Source organism: Panonychus citri, unplaced genomic scaffold (genome assembly GCF_014898815.1).
Source record: "Panonychus citri isolate SS breed McGregor unplaced genomic scaffold, ASM1489881v1 Contig00142, whole genome shotgun sequence".
Taxonomy (NCBI): domain Eukaryota; kingdom Metazoa; phylum Arthropoda; class Arachnida; order Trombidiformes; family Tetranychidae; genus Panonychus; species Panonychus citri.
Window position 1 is genome coordinate 815,008 of NW_026515547.1, and position 15,570 is coordinate 830,577.

Below are 15,570 nucleotides of genomic sequence, written 5' to 3' on the forward strand. Positions count from 1 at the left end.
CGCCTTAAAAGAATAGAAAATCACCACCAGGTGGCTGAGGTTTAAAGAGAAAATGTAAGAAAAATTATTTTGAAGAAGAGAGAAAATCATTTCCATTTGATTACAAAGAATTAAATTTGTCTTTTTTTCGGTTGATTTAATTTGTTATCATCTTTAATTAATTATTACTTGATTAGTAATTTATCCTAATTATTGTTGGAATTATTTTTTGTTTTCATTTTACGTGGTTAACGACTTGGTACCAAGTGTTTAGTAATGGCGACCCGTGGAGGTGTCCAAAGAGTGAATGGATCTACACAAGGAAAGATCTTTCAATATAAATTGGTACTTCTGGGAGAATCTGCTGTTGGTAAATCAAGCTTAGTATTACGTTTTGTTAAGGGTCAATTCCATGAGTATCAAGAAAGCACCATTGGAGGTAATAATGTTTATTTCTTTTCTTCGTATTTTCATAATTTTACTCCTACCCATCATCATCACCACCACCATCATCATCGTCAGTCTTTTTTTCTATTCTCTTTAAAATTCCCGTGACTTCTCTCTCCTTTCTTTTCTTTTTTTTATATTTCTTCACCATCTTTATAGCTCGTCTTTCATCCCTTTAAAATTATTCACTTGGCTTATTCCACTTTTCAATCATCTTTTTTTTTCTCTTCTTTGATCTCTTTCTTTTCTCTTTTTTGTCTCTCTTTTTAGTCTATCTACTCTCTCTCTCTTTACTGTTCTGTCTTTTTCATTTGCTACTCTCTTTTTAGTCACTTGCTATCTCCTTTTTCCATCTTTTCCTCTCTCTCCATCTCTTTCTGTCTTTTTTTCTTTCTGTCCATCTTTCTCTCTCTCTCTCTCTCTCTCTCTCTCTCTCTCTCTCTCTTTCCCATTCTCTTTCACCCCTTTGCCTTGTTTCTTCCTTATTTGTTTTGTATTGGACTCTTTCTTTTTATCTTTCTTCAACTCATTTCACAGTCTCTCCCATTTATATTTTCTAATTTTGTTTTTTTTCTCTCCTTTTCTCTCATATATTCTTTTTTTTATAGCGGCATTCCTAACACAAACCTTATGTCTGGATGATACAACTGTCAAATTTGAGATCTGGGACACTGCTGGTCAAGAAAGGTACCAAAGCTTAGCTCCTATGTATTATAGAGGTGCACAGGCAGCTATCGTTGTCTACGACATAACAAATCAGGTAAATTATCTTACACCTTGACTTTCACTCGACGATTGGTTCTGGTATCAACTTATCGTTACCACCATTGGAGATACAGGCTTAGGCTTTTACAGTCAACTGTCAAATTTCATTCACACTATACTAAATACTGTTCAACTCCACATACACACTCACTCGGTTATATTTATAGAGATAAACGCACACGTACCTACATAGAAAACGAGATAGAATGTAAAAAGGGGAGGTTAAAGAGCGAGATGATGCTGATAAGCGGAAAAAAAATCTCTCATCTAGTGTACTTTTCAATAGGATTAGAGAAAGAACTAACACCTTCTAACCTTGATTATTCTATGGAAGTCTTTTTGTTCTCTTTTGCTATGTGAGTGATTATGATAAACCCACCCACCTTTTAATACGTTTGCTATCAGGGGGGAGTTTAAAAAAAGAACATTTACTGTTCTTTGACTCTTTTTGATCGAGATTTGGAAAGAAAGAGAAACAAATAATAGAAAGGTAGTTATGGACTGACTTGCCCGCGTCAATGGTAAATTGAGATGTAAATGCGTTATTGATTTATCTCCTTGTTAGAAGAAAAAGCTCATTGGAAAATGTTGCTTCGTAATAATTCTGACAAATGACCTTAATGAAAAATATCCATCACCTAACCCTGTCAATTAGCTCATACGCATCATCATAACAATCATCAAATTGATTCAAATAATCAATTTTTATGATCTTCAATAGGCAATTATTGAGCCGCAAAATGATTAATGAAGGGTACAAATGCGTTTAGTTTTTACCTCAACCTTCCCTTCACTATTCATTCATCGAATGTTTTATTTTTATTCTTTTTTTCTCTCTCTTTCTCTATTTAAATGCTATACCATCTAATTTCTAGAGTTGTTGTTTTTGTTACTCATTAAATCTTATCTTTTCTTTTCTTCTCTCTTATCTTCCTTCTATCCTCCATCATCATCATCATCATCATCATACAACCATCACTACCATCATGATGATCTTCATCCTTGGTTCTTTGTTGACGACCATTACAATTGATTGATGCTTATTCATTGCCAAAAAAACACTTATAACATTATACACACTCTTGGACCTGATTCCTTTTTTTTATCCAATGATTATGACACATTATTTTTCCCTCTTCACCTAAATGATGTTTTACTTTTTTCCACCATTTCCGTTACTCTTATGATTGTTGCTGGGCAGGATACATTCAACCGAGCAAAGACGTGGGTTAAGGAACTGCAACGTCAAGCAAGCCCCAATATCGTGATAGCGTTGGCTGGTAACAAGTCTGATTTGGCTAGAAAGCGAGCCGTTGAGATGGAACAAGCTCAGGTCTATGCTGAAGAAAACAATCTTCTCTTTATGGAAACATCAGCCAAAACAGCTATGAATGTGAATGAAATCTTTTTGGAAATTGCTAAAAAGCTTCCAAAGAGTGATCAAAGCAGTGCCGGAGGTGGACCAGGTTCAGGTAGACCTGGTGTTGATTTGACTCAATCCAATCAAAATACAAGCAGTGGATGTTGCAAATCCTAAGTGAATACCCAACAACAACAACAAAATCAAATAACAAAAATATCCTTTATATTATCTCCTTCATTAAAAAAAAGACCATTTAGAGAGAAACAGACCACAACAACAAACAAACTTCACGCCACCAACAACATCATCAACAAATCAACAACTATTACTACTACTATTATTTCTATTGATACATCAACTTTAAAAACACCACCACCAACAACAAGAGTGAAGATATTGTAACCAGGTTATACATATAAAAAAAATTCTGAAAAAGAAAAGGTAAAAACGAGAGAGAGAGAGAGAGAAGAGAGGAACAAAAAATTGGGGAAGAGAAAAGTGTGAGAGTGAAAAATGATTGAATGAAAGAGCGAAATAGAACCAAAACAACCAAACCGAATGATCCTTATATACTACATTCATAAAACAAAAATCCATGTTAATATAAATAAAACTAATTAAGGTAAAAAAAATTAAATTGTTTTGGGCTCGTATTATTTACCTTAAAACAAAATTGTATAAAAAAATAAAAGGTTCAATGTATGGATAATTGGTCTCAATTAAATCACATCACTTGTCCAATTATTTTCTTTCACAAACAGTCAATCCATTGAAACACCGAACTTACAATGGAAGAAAACAATTAACTGTTAATAGTTGTAGTTTATGAGTGACTTTTGGAAAAATTTACAATTAAATATCTCTAAAAATTAATAATCAACAGAAAGGGAGAGATAAATTGTTTGTTAGCCTGGTTCACTTTTCCTTGGCTTGGTTTGTTTTTTGTTTTGTGTTTATAACATAATAGAGTTGGATTAGTTTTCTTTTCACTTTTAATGATGATGATCCTCTTTATAGAAACGTAATCCACAATATCCACAACTATGATTACCAGGTTGATCTAAATTAATGAAGACCCGAGGATGTCCAAGTGGTCCACCTCCTCCATCACAAGTTGTAACTCTTGTCTTACAAGCGATTGGTGCAGTTTCCGCAATCAAATCAATGGCATAATGAGGATTGACTTTCTTTTCTTTACCAATGTATCGAGCCATCCGGTAATCATTTGATTCCCACTTTTGACCAGTATGTGTTGATTTATCAATTATTTCAAATGAAAACTCATCTTTCTCAGTGACCTCTGAACCCTTTGAACCAGAAGGTGAAGAGACAATTTTACCACCATTAGTTGTTGCACCTCTAATTGGAGCCAATTGAACCAATCGCCTCAACAATGGGCGTCCATTGTTCAACAGGTTAGACATGGCTAATCAATTTAGAAGAAGAAAAAAAATTAAAAACAAGATTTAGATTAAATTAACAATCAAACAATTAATCAAATTACTTGAGGTGACTTTCCTTTCAAAGGAAAACAATACAAATACAAGTGATCACATGATGGAGAAAAATTGAAGCGCCAACTTTGAATTGGAAAATTGGAATAAATTAAAAATTCTTATTGACCAATTTTAATTGTTCCTAATTGTTTTTAATTATATTAGACAAAATAATTAGATTCTAACATGATAGAGAGATAGATTTAAACTTTTTTAAATGTTTAATGCATGTAACGAGTTGGAGACAATTAATTAAAGTGAGCTAAATTTTTAGCTTTTCGATTTTTAAATTTTAATCAATACAATTAAGAAGTGAATAATAAATTGTAGTTTGAATACAAGTCATTTCAATAAAAATCTTATCAATTAATTGTAAGTCATTTGTTACAATTTACTTACTGATGGTGAAACTATGAAAATCGGTAAAATAAAATTAATGTAAAACAAATTTTCACAATTGGTAATTGATTGTGATTATATATAAAGTGAAATTGATTTTCTTAAAAAAAAGTTTTGTTGTTGAGTTAATTATGGAGCTAAAAATCAATATAAGAGAGGTAGGTTGCAGATAATTAGTTAAATGTCATAATTTCTCAACAATTAGTATGTTTGATTGAGGGTGAATTGTTTGCGGGTTGATGAAAAGGATAAATTGACGGATCGTAAAATCAATTTTTAATTGTTATCAACGATTGTCCGATTATTATGGATTTTGTAACTTCTCGACTTCTGGACCTTCGGCTCGGGCATCGTAGCCCATATGCCCAGAGGCGGTGTCGCGATCTTGTTTACGACTTTCGCTAACGAATGCAAATGTGAAGAAACCACAAGATCCAATGACGAGCATCCCACCAAATCCAAGGAAAAGAGGACCTAAATAGATCAAAGATCAACAATTAGTTAATTCAGTTGATTCAAAAAAAGATACAAACACAAAGGGAATGAGAGAAAAGACCAAAATAAACATCTAGTAACAATTAAATCAAATTCAGTTTAAAATTAGACAAAGAAAACTTGATAATCCATTTTGGTAAATGAAATTTTTTCCACTCAAAGAAAATTAAAGAAACTAATTGTTGATTGTTGATTGATTAACAAGCTAAATAAACAAATAAACACAGTCAATTTACTGAATAAATTTAACCACGAAAAAATATTCAAAACTATTAGCTAATTAGCTGTGAAATTAAAAACAAAACATGAACAAAGATCAATATAATCAAAATAGATCCTCTCGAAAATTGTAACAATCAATTTAATTGCATTTTCTCACCAATAACTCTCATCAAATTAGATCCAATGTATCTTTTGTAATTCTCATCATAATCGGGTGGAGTGATCTCCGTGAAAGCGATACCCGTTAAAATGGCCCCAACGAGCATAAGAAAAATGCCCAAAAGCGATGAACCAATTGAACACCAAGTGACCGCAGCAAAATTACCGATTTTCGTATAGAAAGGCATGATTACCAATTAATCCGACGAAAAATTAATCCAATCAGCTAATCCACCAGAAGAATTGCAGAAAAAAAATTCACCACAAATCACTGAATTCAAATTGGAAATGACTAATTATTTGTATTCCTTTGATTTTGGAACTTTTTTTTTTCTTCAACAAACTAATTGAAAGTTAATCGATTCAACTTTTATCAATAAATTTGGAATTTAAATTAAATTGATTAGCAAAAGAGAAAACAATTAGCAAGCTGATTAATTGTTGAGGCTCAAGGAAAGAAACGTTAACTTTTAAGAAGCTTTAATTCACCAACACCTAATTTTCAAGAGAAAAGATTAATTAATGATTAGGTAACCATAGTAAGGAAAAGATAATCAATGAATGTGTTTGTCTTTCTAATCTTTATTGTTAATAACCTGATTCTCTTTGTGTATTTAATATTCACCTAAAGAGGCAAATGAAAAGTGCTTGTGTTTTATTGATTGTAAGACGATTTGTTGATCATCAGCAATCAACCATTCAGATCTTTCAATCTTCCTCTTTAATCAATTACAACAACAATCAAAACAATTACTGATTCATTGTCATTCATTGGGAACGTAAGAAATTGTTATCATTTGATTGTTAATTTAATTTCTTGTGAAATTATGTTCACAACAATTTAATTGATTTTCTAATATCAATAATTTCAATGGATAAGTTTAAATTTACCTTGTTAACTGTTTCACATTCAATTGATTTGTTTGGAATCAGCTTTTTTAATTGTAACTAATTGTTTGTGGTTTTATGGTGATTGGAAATACAATATATTCAACAATTAAATCGGTTCATTTTTTTCATGTTTCCTTAATCATTACAATTAATAATGAAATATGTAGACACAAATGATCAAGTTAATTGTAATCAAGGTTAATTTACTTATTTTCATTCATTATTAACAAAAACTATTCATTCAACTCAATTAACTAGAAACAATTTACTATTGACAAACAATCAAAAACTTGAATCATTTAAAAACCGATTAAATTGATAGTATAGAAATCAATAAATTGATTGGGTTGATTTTTCATTGATTTACAATTGATTTTAATTGGATTAACCATCTCATTGATATTAAGACGATTAATAAATTGCTTTTCCTACAATTTAGGATTAAGAGGAACCTTTTTCATTTGGAGTTGGTTTTACATCAAATTAATATTATGGAATAAATAAAACTTGGACAATTAAATCAACAATCATAAATATATAATCTATATATTGTTATATGGTGGATGATTTGTTTTTTGATGATTTGATGGAAACGCAGGTCAAAAAATTAAATCATGATTACCTTTCTCTCGATAATCAATGGAATTGCTTGACTGAAGATGATAAATGTTAATTGAGAGGGTTAATTGTTTTAGTTGACTGGAAATATTGGATAAGAAATTGAGGATTAAAAGAAGAGGAATTAATCTGAACAAATTAAAATTGTCAACTTTGCTTGTAAGGGGATAGTCAAAGTCTCTAGTGTTTTTCTTGATTGTAGACAGAAGTTGATTCCGTAGATATGACTCATTGATAGATGATTACTCTTGATGAGAAGATGATGATTAGAGGTTTTCAATGGATATAAAAAACGAATTTCGTCCAGAGAGACAGAAGGAAAGAGAGAGGAAGAGGAAGAAGATGCTTAATGAGCATAGAACTTTACAATTGAAGATTTTCACCTTTACAAGCAATTAAGGTTGACTTAGAATAGAAATAATCACCATCAAGAAATGTTGATTAAATTCAGGACAAAGATTAATTAAGATGATTGTTGGAACTTTTCTTTTTTTGTCTCTTTCTCCAGGTGATTTTTAAATCTATGGGTAAAAATTGACAATTAATTGGAAGTAAAATGTTTCATGAAGATGATGAATTAGACGATGACTTGAATGGCGAAATCTTAATTGATAATCTCAACGATTTTAAATTGTAATTCCTTTCAGGTTGGACTTTGAGGTGGTTCGTTACTGAAATAAGGAGCAGTTTCTCTGTCCAGAAGAGTGTGACAAACGTTACAAACTTTAAAACTACGATTCTTTGGTCCACCATAGATTGTTTTACTATTACAGTCGAAGCAAAATATTTTACCACAGTGAGAACAATGATGCTAATAAGAGAAAGAGAATAGAAAAAAAAACCAAAACATATAATTAGATTAACAGAGAGAAAAATTAGATTATTTCTTTATTTGAAGTAATCGATTTGTATGTTGACAATTAGATGACTCACCTTTTCTTTACGTGAATGGAAAAGTTTCTTACAATTATTACATTCATTAATATCTTCTTCATGTTGCCATCTAACCTCTGTATCGGCTTGTCTAATTTTCTCTAATTGAATCTATTAAATAAACATGGATAAAGAAAAGGTTTAAAATTAGTTTAAACAATTAACCAATTTCCATTGATTGTCTTTACCTGAAGTGATTGGGATAACTTGACGAAATCTTTTTGAACTTGTTCACTATTATGAAGATCATTTTGAAGACTTTGAACTTTACTTTTCAAGGTTAAATTTTCTTCTTCCAATTTTATCTGTTGATAGAAAAATAATATCGTTCATTCAATTAGATTGTAAATTTGAACTTTTTTTTCTGCGAACTCACCTTAAGACCATTGAGCTCTAGAACTTCTTGTTCAAGGTTAATTATAATACGTGTATTCTCCTTTAATAGAGTTTCATCATCGTTTAATTTACTAGAAGTATCTGCATGTTGCTCTTTTAATTTCTTATATTTATTACCAATTAATTCTAGGCTTGTTCGCAATCGATCATTATCCTCAGTTAATTCTTGAATCATTGTTTCCTTTGATTGTTGTTCGGATCTATTTTGTTCTGTAAGAGTAATCATAAGGTTTTAGTTTTTGATATTTGAATGTGTTAGTTGATTTTCATGGAGAAGTTGAGGAAACTTTAGCCTTTGAAACTGACCTTTAAGGAAAAGAATTTCACTTCGATAAGTTTCTTCTTTTCTTTCTTTAGCAACCAGAGCCGTTATCAGGTCTTCACGTAATTTAAGACAATAGAATTGCATATCATCCATTTTCTGAGGTAAATCTATTATCTCAGACTGAAGCTCGTCACTTTTGGCAATATGTTTTCCAAGTAGCAATTCATTTTCAGCAGCAAGTTTTTGGATATGACGATTCATTTCCTCTTTGCTACTAGTTAGACTGATGATTTTCTCACTTGCTTCCGCGTAATAGTTGGTTAAAATATCTAAAGAGAGAAAAGAGTGAAAATCGTTCGATAAGAAAAAAGTGACGAAATAAAAAGTAGAGATATAAAATATACTTCTAATTTCAGCTAATTCTTTGGCTGAAGAGTCAAATCTCTCCTTAAGAGTGTTAATTTGAGTCTCAATTTCTTTCGCTTCTTCGGCAAATTTCTCCTCCAATTCCGTTCGAAATGCTTCCTCTCTCCTTAAATCATCTTTACGACTTTTAATAACTCCCTCACTGTCAGCCAATTGTTTCAATAAATCAGATTCATTTTTTTGCATCGACTGTAATTGCATCTCATAGTTTGAGCACATTTCACATGGTTTACGAAGCTTTTCCTTGGTTCTTTCAAGCTGTCCACCAAATAAGAGAATGAAAACAAGACAATTAAAAAGAAACAAGGGGAGTAATTAAAAAACGAAGACAAAGAGAAGAGGAGAGAACAAAAATGAATAAAAACATCATCAAAATATGATATCATTTGGGTGATAAAAAGGAAATGTACCTCATCCGTTAGTGATTTTGCTTCTCCAGTAGAACCATCATATAAATTGAGTGATTGTGATCGCTGAAGCCTGTAAAATGATGAGCCAACAATAATCCGAAATGAAAAGAATCAACATACAAAAAAAAATAAAAGAAATAAATCAAAATATTAATAAAAAGAAAATGAGAAAGGAAAGGTGATGAAAAAGAAAATCAATCAACAGAATTTTTTTTCTCCCTAATAGAAAACTCATTCTGGTGGCGAATCATGATTAACACTTACATTTTTTTCGCATCAAGAAAAAAATCGTTGATAGAACGATTGATAAATTCGTTAAATTTAATTTGGAATCACAGTAAACGTTCAATTAAACCAGCAATAAGTTAATTTAGACAAAAGGAATCACTAAAATTAAAATGAAAACAAACAATTGACTGAAAAGCCAAAAACCTAAGACTCAGCTGCGAATAGAAATTTGAATTTCCATCCACCAGATGGCAGCACACGCGTTCCACATGATTAAAAACCGAAAATTTTTTTTCCCAATTATCAATATTTTCTTAAACCTTTGGTCAACCACTTTGACAATTTACTAATTTGTTGATTAACTAATTATTACTTTTTCCAAACCCGTTATCAATTAACTATTCAATTAGCTATTCTGTTAATATGTTGCCATTAAATTTGTTGAAGAAATCACAAAATCATCCAATGGTAAGTATTTTCTTTTTCTACTAAATAAGCTTTTATTTTTTTCTCTTCTTTATTATTTCAAGTTTTCCTTAAATTCTATTTCTCAGTTAATTAATTTACATTTGATCTCTTTTTCATTTATTGGTGTTGTTGTTGTTGTTTAATTGTTTACTAACCTTGAGATTGTCTCTATTGTTTTTATCTCTTTTTCTCTTTCTCTCTAGTTGGTTGAATTAAAGAATGGAGAAACCTTCAATGGTCTCTTGGTTTCCTGTGATAATTGGATGAATATAAACCTACGCGAAGTAATTTGTACTTCAAGAGATGGTGATAAATTTTGGAAAATTAGTGAATGTTACATCAAAGGTACAACAATTAAATACCTTCGTATACCAGATGAAGTAATAGATCAAGTTAAAGAGGAAGTTAACAAACCAAGACGTGACTTAAAGCGAGGACCTCCAACCGGCGGTGGTAAAGCCAAATTTCAAAAATAACAAAAGCAAATTCATCTTACCAAACATACACAACACCCTTTACACATCCAAACCCTTCACCTTCATGGTTAAATCACATTCATATATAATATATATTCATCTATACCAAATTATCACACCTCCATTTCCAATCAACTATAATGTTAATTAAATACGATGAAATACATTAAGCCAGAAGAAAAGAAATGGATTCAAATTACTCAGTAATTCATTCATTTAATTACAAAAATCAATACAATCGAGCTTTTTTAAAGATGTTTTTTTTTATTGAATGAGCGCCATGTTTAGATTTTGTCACATATTCATAAGTTTCTTTATTCTTTCTCTTCTTTGTTTTTCTCTTCTATTCTCGTGATTGGACATTATTCGAAATTGTTGATTGTTGAGCAACCATTTCTAAAGATAAATAAAATAATGAGAAGATATTGATTGAGAGAGTGAATGAAAGAGAGAAAATCGATTGTTTTAACTTCATCTTCTTCTCTCTTCGCTTTCATGTATAACCAACACTTTCACTTGACAATTGATTAATTGAAACAATTTAGATCAGTATAATTAAGATTTTCTTTTTGTTGTTGTTGTTGTTGTTGTTGAATGATGAGAAGGAAAAAAACAGTAAAGAAGAAGAGAGATTAGAGAGACAAAAAAAGAGAGAAAGAATAAGGTGAAGAGGAAGATAAAGAGCAGAAATAAAGCAACAGAAAAGTCATTGACAATAAAGGATAATCTCCTTGAAAGAAGCAAAAATAAAATTAAGCTACTGATTTTATCGGGATAATAGGTCATTTCAACGGCATTCCCAGACTTTAATAGTTTGATCTACCGATCCAGTGATGACGAACGGAGATGTTTGATGGAAATCTAGAGTCCAAATGATTGTCCAGTGTGTCGATCGTGGTGATGGTCCGGTGATGTTTTGAGAGTAAAAGAAAAAGAAAAACATTTCAAGTATTAATAAACAATGTAATTAGATCAAGAGCTATGGTCAAGTTTTAATTGATTAAGAAAAAGGTTCAAGAGATTGAAAAGTTTAAATGAGAGGTTAGACTTTTCCCCTGGATATTAAATGAGATTAATTTTGCAATTGAATTATAAAAAGTTTAGTTATGTTTTATGTTTAAAAAGATTATCTAAGGTTTTTGATTAGAAACAGTTTAGGGAATTGGATTAATTTGGATTACTAATCATCTTACCGACAGTAGTGCAGAAATGGTTATGAGCTTCCAATGTTTTAGAGCATCTTTTATTTACTATATCCCAAACTCGGACAGTTTTATCATCAGAACTGCTAATAATATATTTCCCTCCTGGATGCCAAATGACACCTCGAACCCAATTATCGTGACCGATTAAAGTGAATAAACATATTCCAATTGTTACATCCCAAACTTTGATGGTTTTATCTCGAGAGCCACTAACCAGGAATGGTCCTGTTCGATTATTTCGAAGATTCTAAGGGGGAAAATAAGAGGAAAAAAATGAATTAGAATAAAGTTCTATCCCTTGGTGGAATTAACGAGTAAAAGGAAGGCAAAAGTTAATCATAATCATAAATTTATATTCTTTATATGTACTAAAGTACATAAAGAATAAATTCAAAGAGTAAAAGTAAATATTATAAGCGAGAGAAATAATATCGACCTTTACCCAAGTATACAAAGCGAAACGATAACAAATCAACCGATTAATCAACTACTTATAAAGGCGATACAATTGAAGCTTAGAAAATAAAATTTGACAGACTAACTAAGCCGATGAAACAACAACAACCATTGAGTGTTTACTTACATCATTACCCGCTGCTTCGCAGACGACTGTGAATGCTGATTCCGGAGCCCAGGCTATACACTCTACCGTGTGATCATGATCTTTAAGGACTACTTTGTGCTCGTTTGTCCCTAATTTATGCTCATTCACACTCGTATTCCAGATAATTATGGTCTAATGGAGAGAGAGAGAGAAAGAGAGGGAGAAGATCATCGATTTAAGCGAAAAACAAAATGAAACCATCCAGAGTTTGATTGATTTATCGAGAGTAAAATTGTTATCCACCAATTGTAAATCCATTTATGTAGAGCCGGATATGAATGAAGAAAATGGAAGAAATAATAAATTAGAAGAAGATGAAAAAGAAAAAGAAAAGGATGAAATTAGAACAAATTGTTGAGGTGAAAGTAAATCGTGCGTTAAAAGTAAAAGCCGATTTGTATTGTTATTATTTTGCTACTTTAAGCAATTGATCGATAATTAGAATTGTTTTATTGTAACAATTTTTCTCTTTCAATTATTTGAAGCTTCAATCGTTGATTCTCACAATTTGTACAACAAAAAGTAGAGTAAAAAAAAGTTCGCACTGATACTTAGAGTATTAGAAAAGGTTTTCAAAAGATGTAACAATATGAGGCGAGAAAAAAATAACAACTAACGGACAGGGAAGTGGATTGTTTTCTTGATTGATATTTATATCATCCAATATATAATTAGATCAAGGAAGAAGAGAGAGAGAGAGAGAGAGAGAGAGATTAAATTATGACCATTTCGTTGCTATCTGATCAATGGATCAGATAGAGACAATTAATTGAATAAATGGTAAACATTTTTTTCTCATCATGTCAGATGAAAAGAGTGATAATATTAATCATGAAAATTAATCAGAGTAATGAATAAGAATCAAACTATCAAGACTAAAGTTGATTTAAATTAATGAATAATATTAATATAATATAATATTGTTCATAGAATAGAAAATAATAAATGACAAGAGATGAAGATAACGAGAGAGAGACTCATTGATTAGTGATTTAAATTTCAGATTAAATGACAGAAAAGGATAGAGAAAGAGTAAAAGATTATCTAAACAATCTGATATTTGTATGAAATGTGAATATGAATGAATCATAATGAGTGTAATAGATAATGTGAGTGTGTGTATACATATTTTGAAGCGCATGTAATGATAATAATTTGATGATGAAAATAGAAAATGATTCAAGTGGCAATAGAATGTAAATAAAAGTTCTTACATGATCTTTTGAACAACTGGCGATCAATGTACCATCCTTATTTACTCGGACCATTCTCACCCAATCACGATGACCAGCATAAGTTCTTACACAATAGCCAGTAGCTACTTCCCACTTTTTAATTGTTTTATCCCTTGAACAAGAAAGTATATGATCACCGGTTGGCATAAATGTTACCGATGAAACATTATGATCATGTCCGTGTAGAGTTCTTAAACACTCATATGATTGGAAGTCCCATAATTTAATTGCCATATCAGCTGAACAGGAGGCCAATAGTTTACCGGTTGCATCAAATGCAACATCTTGGACACTGTCAGTGTGGCCTTTAAGGGTTCTTTCATAATCACCGGTCTCATAGTCCCAAACTTTAATGGTAGCATCTTCACTGGCAGAAACTAACAGGCTAAATACCGGGTGAAAGATGACCCTTGTGATGGTTGAACGATGACCACAGAGGGAAAACTTTTCTGGTGGCCGAGGTATCCATTCGGTTGGTGATCTTCTCTCTCTTGTGGGAGCACCTCCGATATATTCTTTCTCTGCTTCTGATAATTTTGCCTCCAAGTCCATTACTTTCTTTTGTAAACGTATCACAGAGGTCCATTTCTTTTCCAATAGTCCACTGTATTTCTTATCAATCTCACTGGGCTTCAATCATGCCAAATATAATGTCCGGTGGTTAGATGAAACATAAACAATGGAAGAGAAAGAAAGAAAAGAAAAATAGAAAAGAATAAACTTAAAATAATGAACATTTTTTTTTCTTCCATGGTGTAATTTGTCAGGTTGAACAATTAGAACCGAAAAGATTTTGGTTACTTATAACTGTGTACACAATTCAAAGATCCAAATTATTTATATGAAGCTTTGAAGATGGTGTAGTTATATATCCAAGGATTTGCTAGTGATTTGTCATTCTAATGCTTTTGATATTGGCAAACAATGGAAAGCCTTTAAATTTACCATTTGAGCCTCTCTTTTGAAAATTTCCAATGCTCCATTGAATCCTTGTGAAAATAGATAATCAGCAATTGCATGGTTCCTAAAGTGAAAATGGAGAAACCAAATGGGAGATAGAAAGAGCAAGAGAGAGAGAGAGAGAAGAGAGAGAGAAAGAGAGAAAGAAAAGGAGAGAAAGAAAAAAGACAATGAGTGAGTTAGTGAGAGAAATAAGCAAATTAAATGGATAAAGATACAGAAGAGAAAAAGGTATGACAATCAATTACATGGAAAACTATGGATGTAATTGGTTATGAATGTTACCAGAGAAAAGAATTTAAGTTAAGAAGAAGGAGTAACAATTGGGAGAAGAGAAAAGAGATTGGAAACAAAAGAGGTTCAAAGGAATATGAAGTTGAAAGGGAAAAGAGAAAGAGAGAAAAATGGAAAAGAAAGAAGAAATCACAACAGAGAGAAATGTTGATGACTCTTAATACATCCAAATAATACAACAGAGTTAGAGAGAGAGAGAGAGAAGATATAAAGTAAGAGAGAAAGAGAGAATTTATAAAAAGACAGATACAAAAACAAGGAGACAGGATAGAAAAGAGAGAGAGAGAGAAAAAGATTATCATTTAGTGGATTAAATTATTTACTTACAATTCATCCTTCTGACGGGTTGTTAAGACCATTTTCATCGCCTTACGATGTAAAAAGGTAATTAGTTATAACTAAATTACAATTAAATCTAATTAGTAAACATTAATCAAAGAGAAAAGGGAGAAAGAAAGAAAGAAAGAAAATCAAAATTAAACAACACAAACAGTTTTCATCTGAAATAAAACAAAACCAAATTGAAAGAATATTCGTGTTATGTGTCGCCATCTATTTTCTACCGTTTCAAATGTGAGTTTTTTGAAAGAAGAAAAAATTTCCCATCAATTTTAATAGAAAAACTTAATTGTTGTTGTTAATTGTAGGAATATTTTGTTGATTGTCGTCTCTCTTTTTGGAGTTTCTTCTGGACCATAGATTGACCTTTCGTTTTCTCTACTCTTTTGTATTTAGAGAAAGTGGTTCGTCTTTTCACCTTTTGGATTGTTGACCAAATTTCTTGTTAATTTGATTGTTACCTTTTCTTTATGACAAGGTAATTAATTAAGGATTTT

At 31.1% G+C, this 15,570-nt stretch overlaps 6 protein-coding genes across 6 annotated transcripts; 2 read left to right on the plus strand and 4 right to left on the minus strand.

The window, feature by feature from the left end:
- Nucleotides 1-112: 112 nt before the first annotated feature.
- On the plus strand, nt 113-3,278 carry LOC128395925 (ras-related protein Rab-5C-like). The gene is made up of 3 exons (XM_053356419.1): nt 113-418; nt 1,035-1,186; nt 2,393-3,278. Exons 1-3 carry the CDS (start codon nt 256-258, stop codon nt 2,726-2,728), a joined length of 651 nt encoding a protein of 216 aa, XP_053212394.1. The 5' UTR covers nt 113-255; the 3' UTR covers nt 2,729-3,278.
- A 78-nt stretch (nt 3,279-3,356) lies between these two features.
- LOC128395932 (NADH dehydrogenase [ubiquinone] iron-sulfur protein 6, mitochondrial-like) lies at nt 3,357-4,092 on the minus strand. Its single transcript, XM_053356428.1, has one exon. It carries the CDS (start codon nt 3,976-3,978, stop codon nt 3,547-3,549), a length of 432 nt encoding a protein of 143 aa, XP_053212403.1. The 5' UTR covers nt 3,979-4,092; the 3' UTR covers nt 3,357-3,546.
- Nucleotides 4,093-4,325: 233 nt separating this feature from the next.
- Nucleotides 4,326-5,817, minus strand: LOC128395937 (uncharacterized). The gene is made up of 2 exons (XM_053356432.1): nt 5,324-5,817; nt 4,326-4,923 (listed from the first exon to the last, which is right to left on the minus strand). Exons 1-2 carry the CDS (start codon nt 5,511-5,513, stop codon nt 4,754-4,756), a joined length of 360 nt encoding a protein of 119 aa, XP_053212407.1. The 5' UTR covers nt 5,514-5,817; the 3' UTR covers nt 4,326-4,753.
- A 750-nt stretch (nt 5,818-6,567) lies between these two features.
- LOC128395907 (rab GTPase-binding effector protein 1-like) lies at nt 6,568-9,678 on the minus strand. The gene is made up of 8 exons (XM_053356395.1): nt 9,529-9,678; nt 9,265-9,334; nt 8,833-9,112; nt 8,470-8,757; nt 8,144-8,373; nt 7,956-8,072; nt 7,768-7,878; nt 6,568-7,645 (listed from the first exon to the last, which is right to left on the minus strand). Coding segments are annotated over exons 1-8 (1,266 nt in total). The 5' UTR covers nt 9,531-9,678; the 3' UTR covers nt 6,568-7,477.
- Nucleotides 9,679-9,793: 115 nt separating this feature from the next.
- LOC128395938 (U6 snRNA-associated Sm-like protein LSm4) lies at nt 9,794-10,622 on the plus strand. Its single transcript, XM_053356433.1, has 2 exons — nt 9,794-9,960; nt 10,164-10,622. The coding sequence occupies exons 1-2, from the start codon at nt 9,916-9,918 to the stop codon at nt 10,434-10,436; spliced, it is 318 nt and encodes a 105-aa protein (XP_053212408.1). The 5' UTR covers nt 9,794-9,915; the 3' UTR covers nt 10,437-10,622.
- A 10-nt stretch (nt 10,623-10,632) lies between these two features.
- On the minus strand, nt 10,633-15,233 carry LOC128395908 (lissencephaly-1 homolog). The gene is made up of 6 exons (XM_053356396.1): nt 15,062-15,233; nt 14,426-14,504; nt 13,460-14,110; nt 12,225-12,377; nt 11,630-11,888; nt 10,633-11,297 (listed from the first exon to the last, which is right to left on the minus strand). Exons 1-6 carry the CDS (start codon nt 15,097-15,099, stop codon nt 11,224-11,226), a joined length of 1,254 nt encoding a protein of 417 aa, XP_053212371.1. The 5' UTR covers nt 15,100-15,233; the 3' UTR covers nt 10,633-11,223.
- Between the last annotated feature and the right edge of the window lie 337 nt (nt 15,234-15,570).

What these genes read in the sequence shown, in the direction of transcription:
- LOC128395937 (XM_053356432.1), bottom strand. Translation starts at nt 5,513, where the DNA reads ATGCCTTTCTATACGAAAATCGGTAATTTTGCTGCGGTCACTTGGTGT. An exon ending in TAATTTGATGAGAGTTATTG is followed by an intron (nt 4,924 to 5,323) that starts GTGAGAAAATGC and finishes TGATCTATTTAG; the next exon opens with GTCCTCTTTTCCTTGGATTT.
- LOC128395938 (XM_053356433.1), top strand. Translation starts at nt 9,916, where the DNA reads ATGTTGCCATTAAATTTGTTGAAGAAATCACAAAATCATCCAATG. An exon ending in AATCACAAAATCATCCAATG is followed by an intron (nt 9,961 to 10,163) that starts GTAAGTATTTTC and finishes CTTTCTCTCTAG; the next exon opens with TTGGTTGAATTAAAGAATGG.
- LOC128395932 (XM_053356428.1), bottom strand. Translation starts at nt 3,978, where the DNA reads ATGTCTAACCTGTTGAACAATGGACGCCCATTGTTGAGGCGATTGGTT.
- LOC128395925 (XM_053356419.1), top strand. Translation starts at nt 256, where the DNA reads ATGGCGACCCGTGGAGGTGTCCAAAGAGTGAATGGATCTACACAAGGA. An exon ending in TCAAGAAAGCACCATTGGAG is followed by an intron (nt 419 to 1,034) that starts GTAATAATGTTT and finishes TTTTTTTTATAG; the next exon opens with CGGCATTCCTAACACAAACC. An exon ending in TCTACGACATAACAAATCAG is followed by an intron (nt 1,187 to 2,392) that starts GTAAATTATCTT and finishes GTTGCTGGGCAG; the next exon opens with GATACATTCAACCGAGCAAA.
- LOC128395908 (XM_053356396.1), bottom strand. Translation starts at nt 15,099, where the DNA reads ATGAAAATGGTCTTAACAACCCGTCAGAAGGATGAATT. An exon ending in TCAAAAGAGAGGCTCAAATG is followed by an intron (nt 14,111 to 14,425) that starts GTAAATTTAAAG and finishes GCATGATTGAAG; the next exon opens with CCCAGTGAGATTGATAAGAA. An exon ending in CCAGTTGTTCAAAAGATCAT is followed by an intron (nt 12,378 to 13,459) that starts GTAAGAACTTTT and finishes TCTCTCCATTAG; the next exon opens with ACCATAATTATCTGGAATAC.
- LOC128395907 (XM_053356395.1), bottom strand. An exon ending in AGAATTAGCTGAAATTAGAA is followed by an intron (nt 8,758 to 8,832) that starts GTATATTTTATA and finishes TTCTCTCTTTAG; the next exon opens with ATATTTTAACCAACTATTAC. An exon ending in TAGAGCTCAATGGTCTTAAG is followed by an intron (nt 8,073 to 8,143) that starts GTGAGTTCGCAG and finishes TTCTATCAACAG; the next exon opens with ATAAAATTGGAAGAAGAAAA.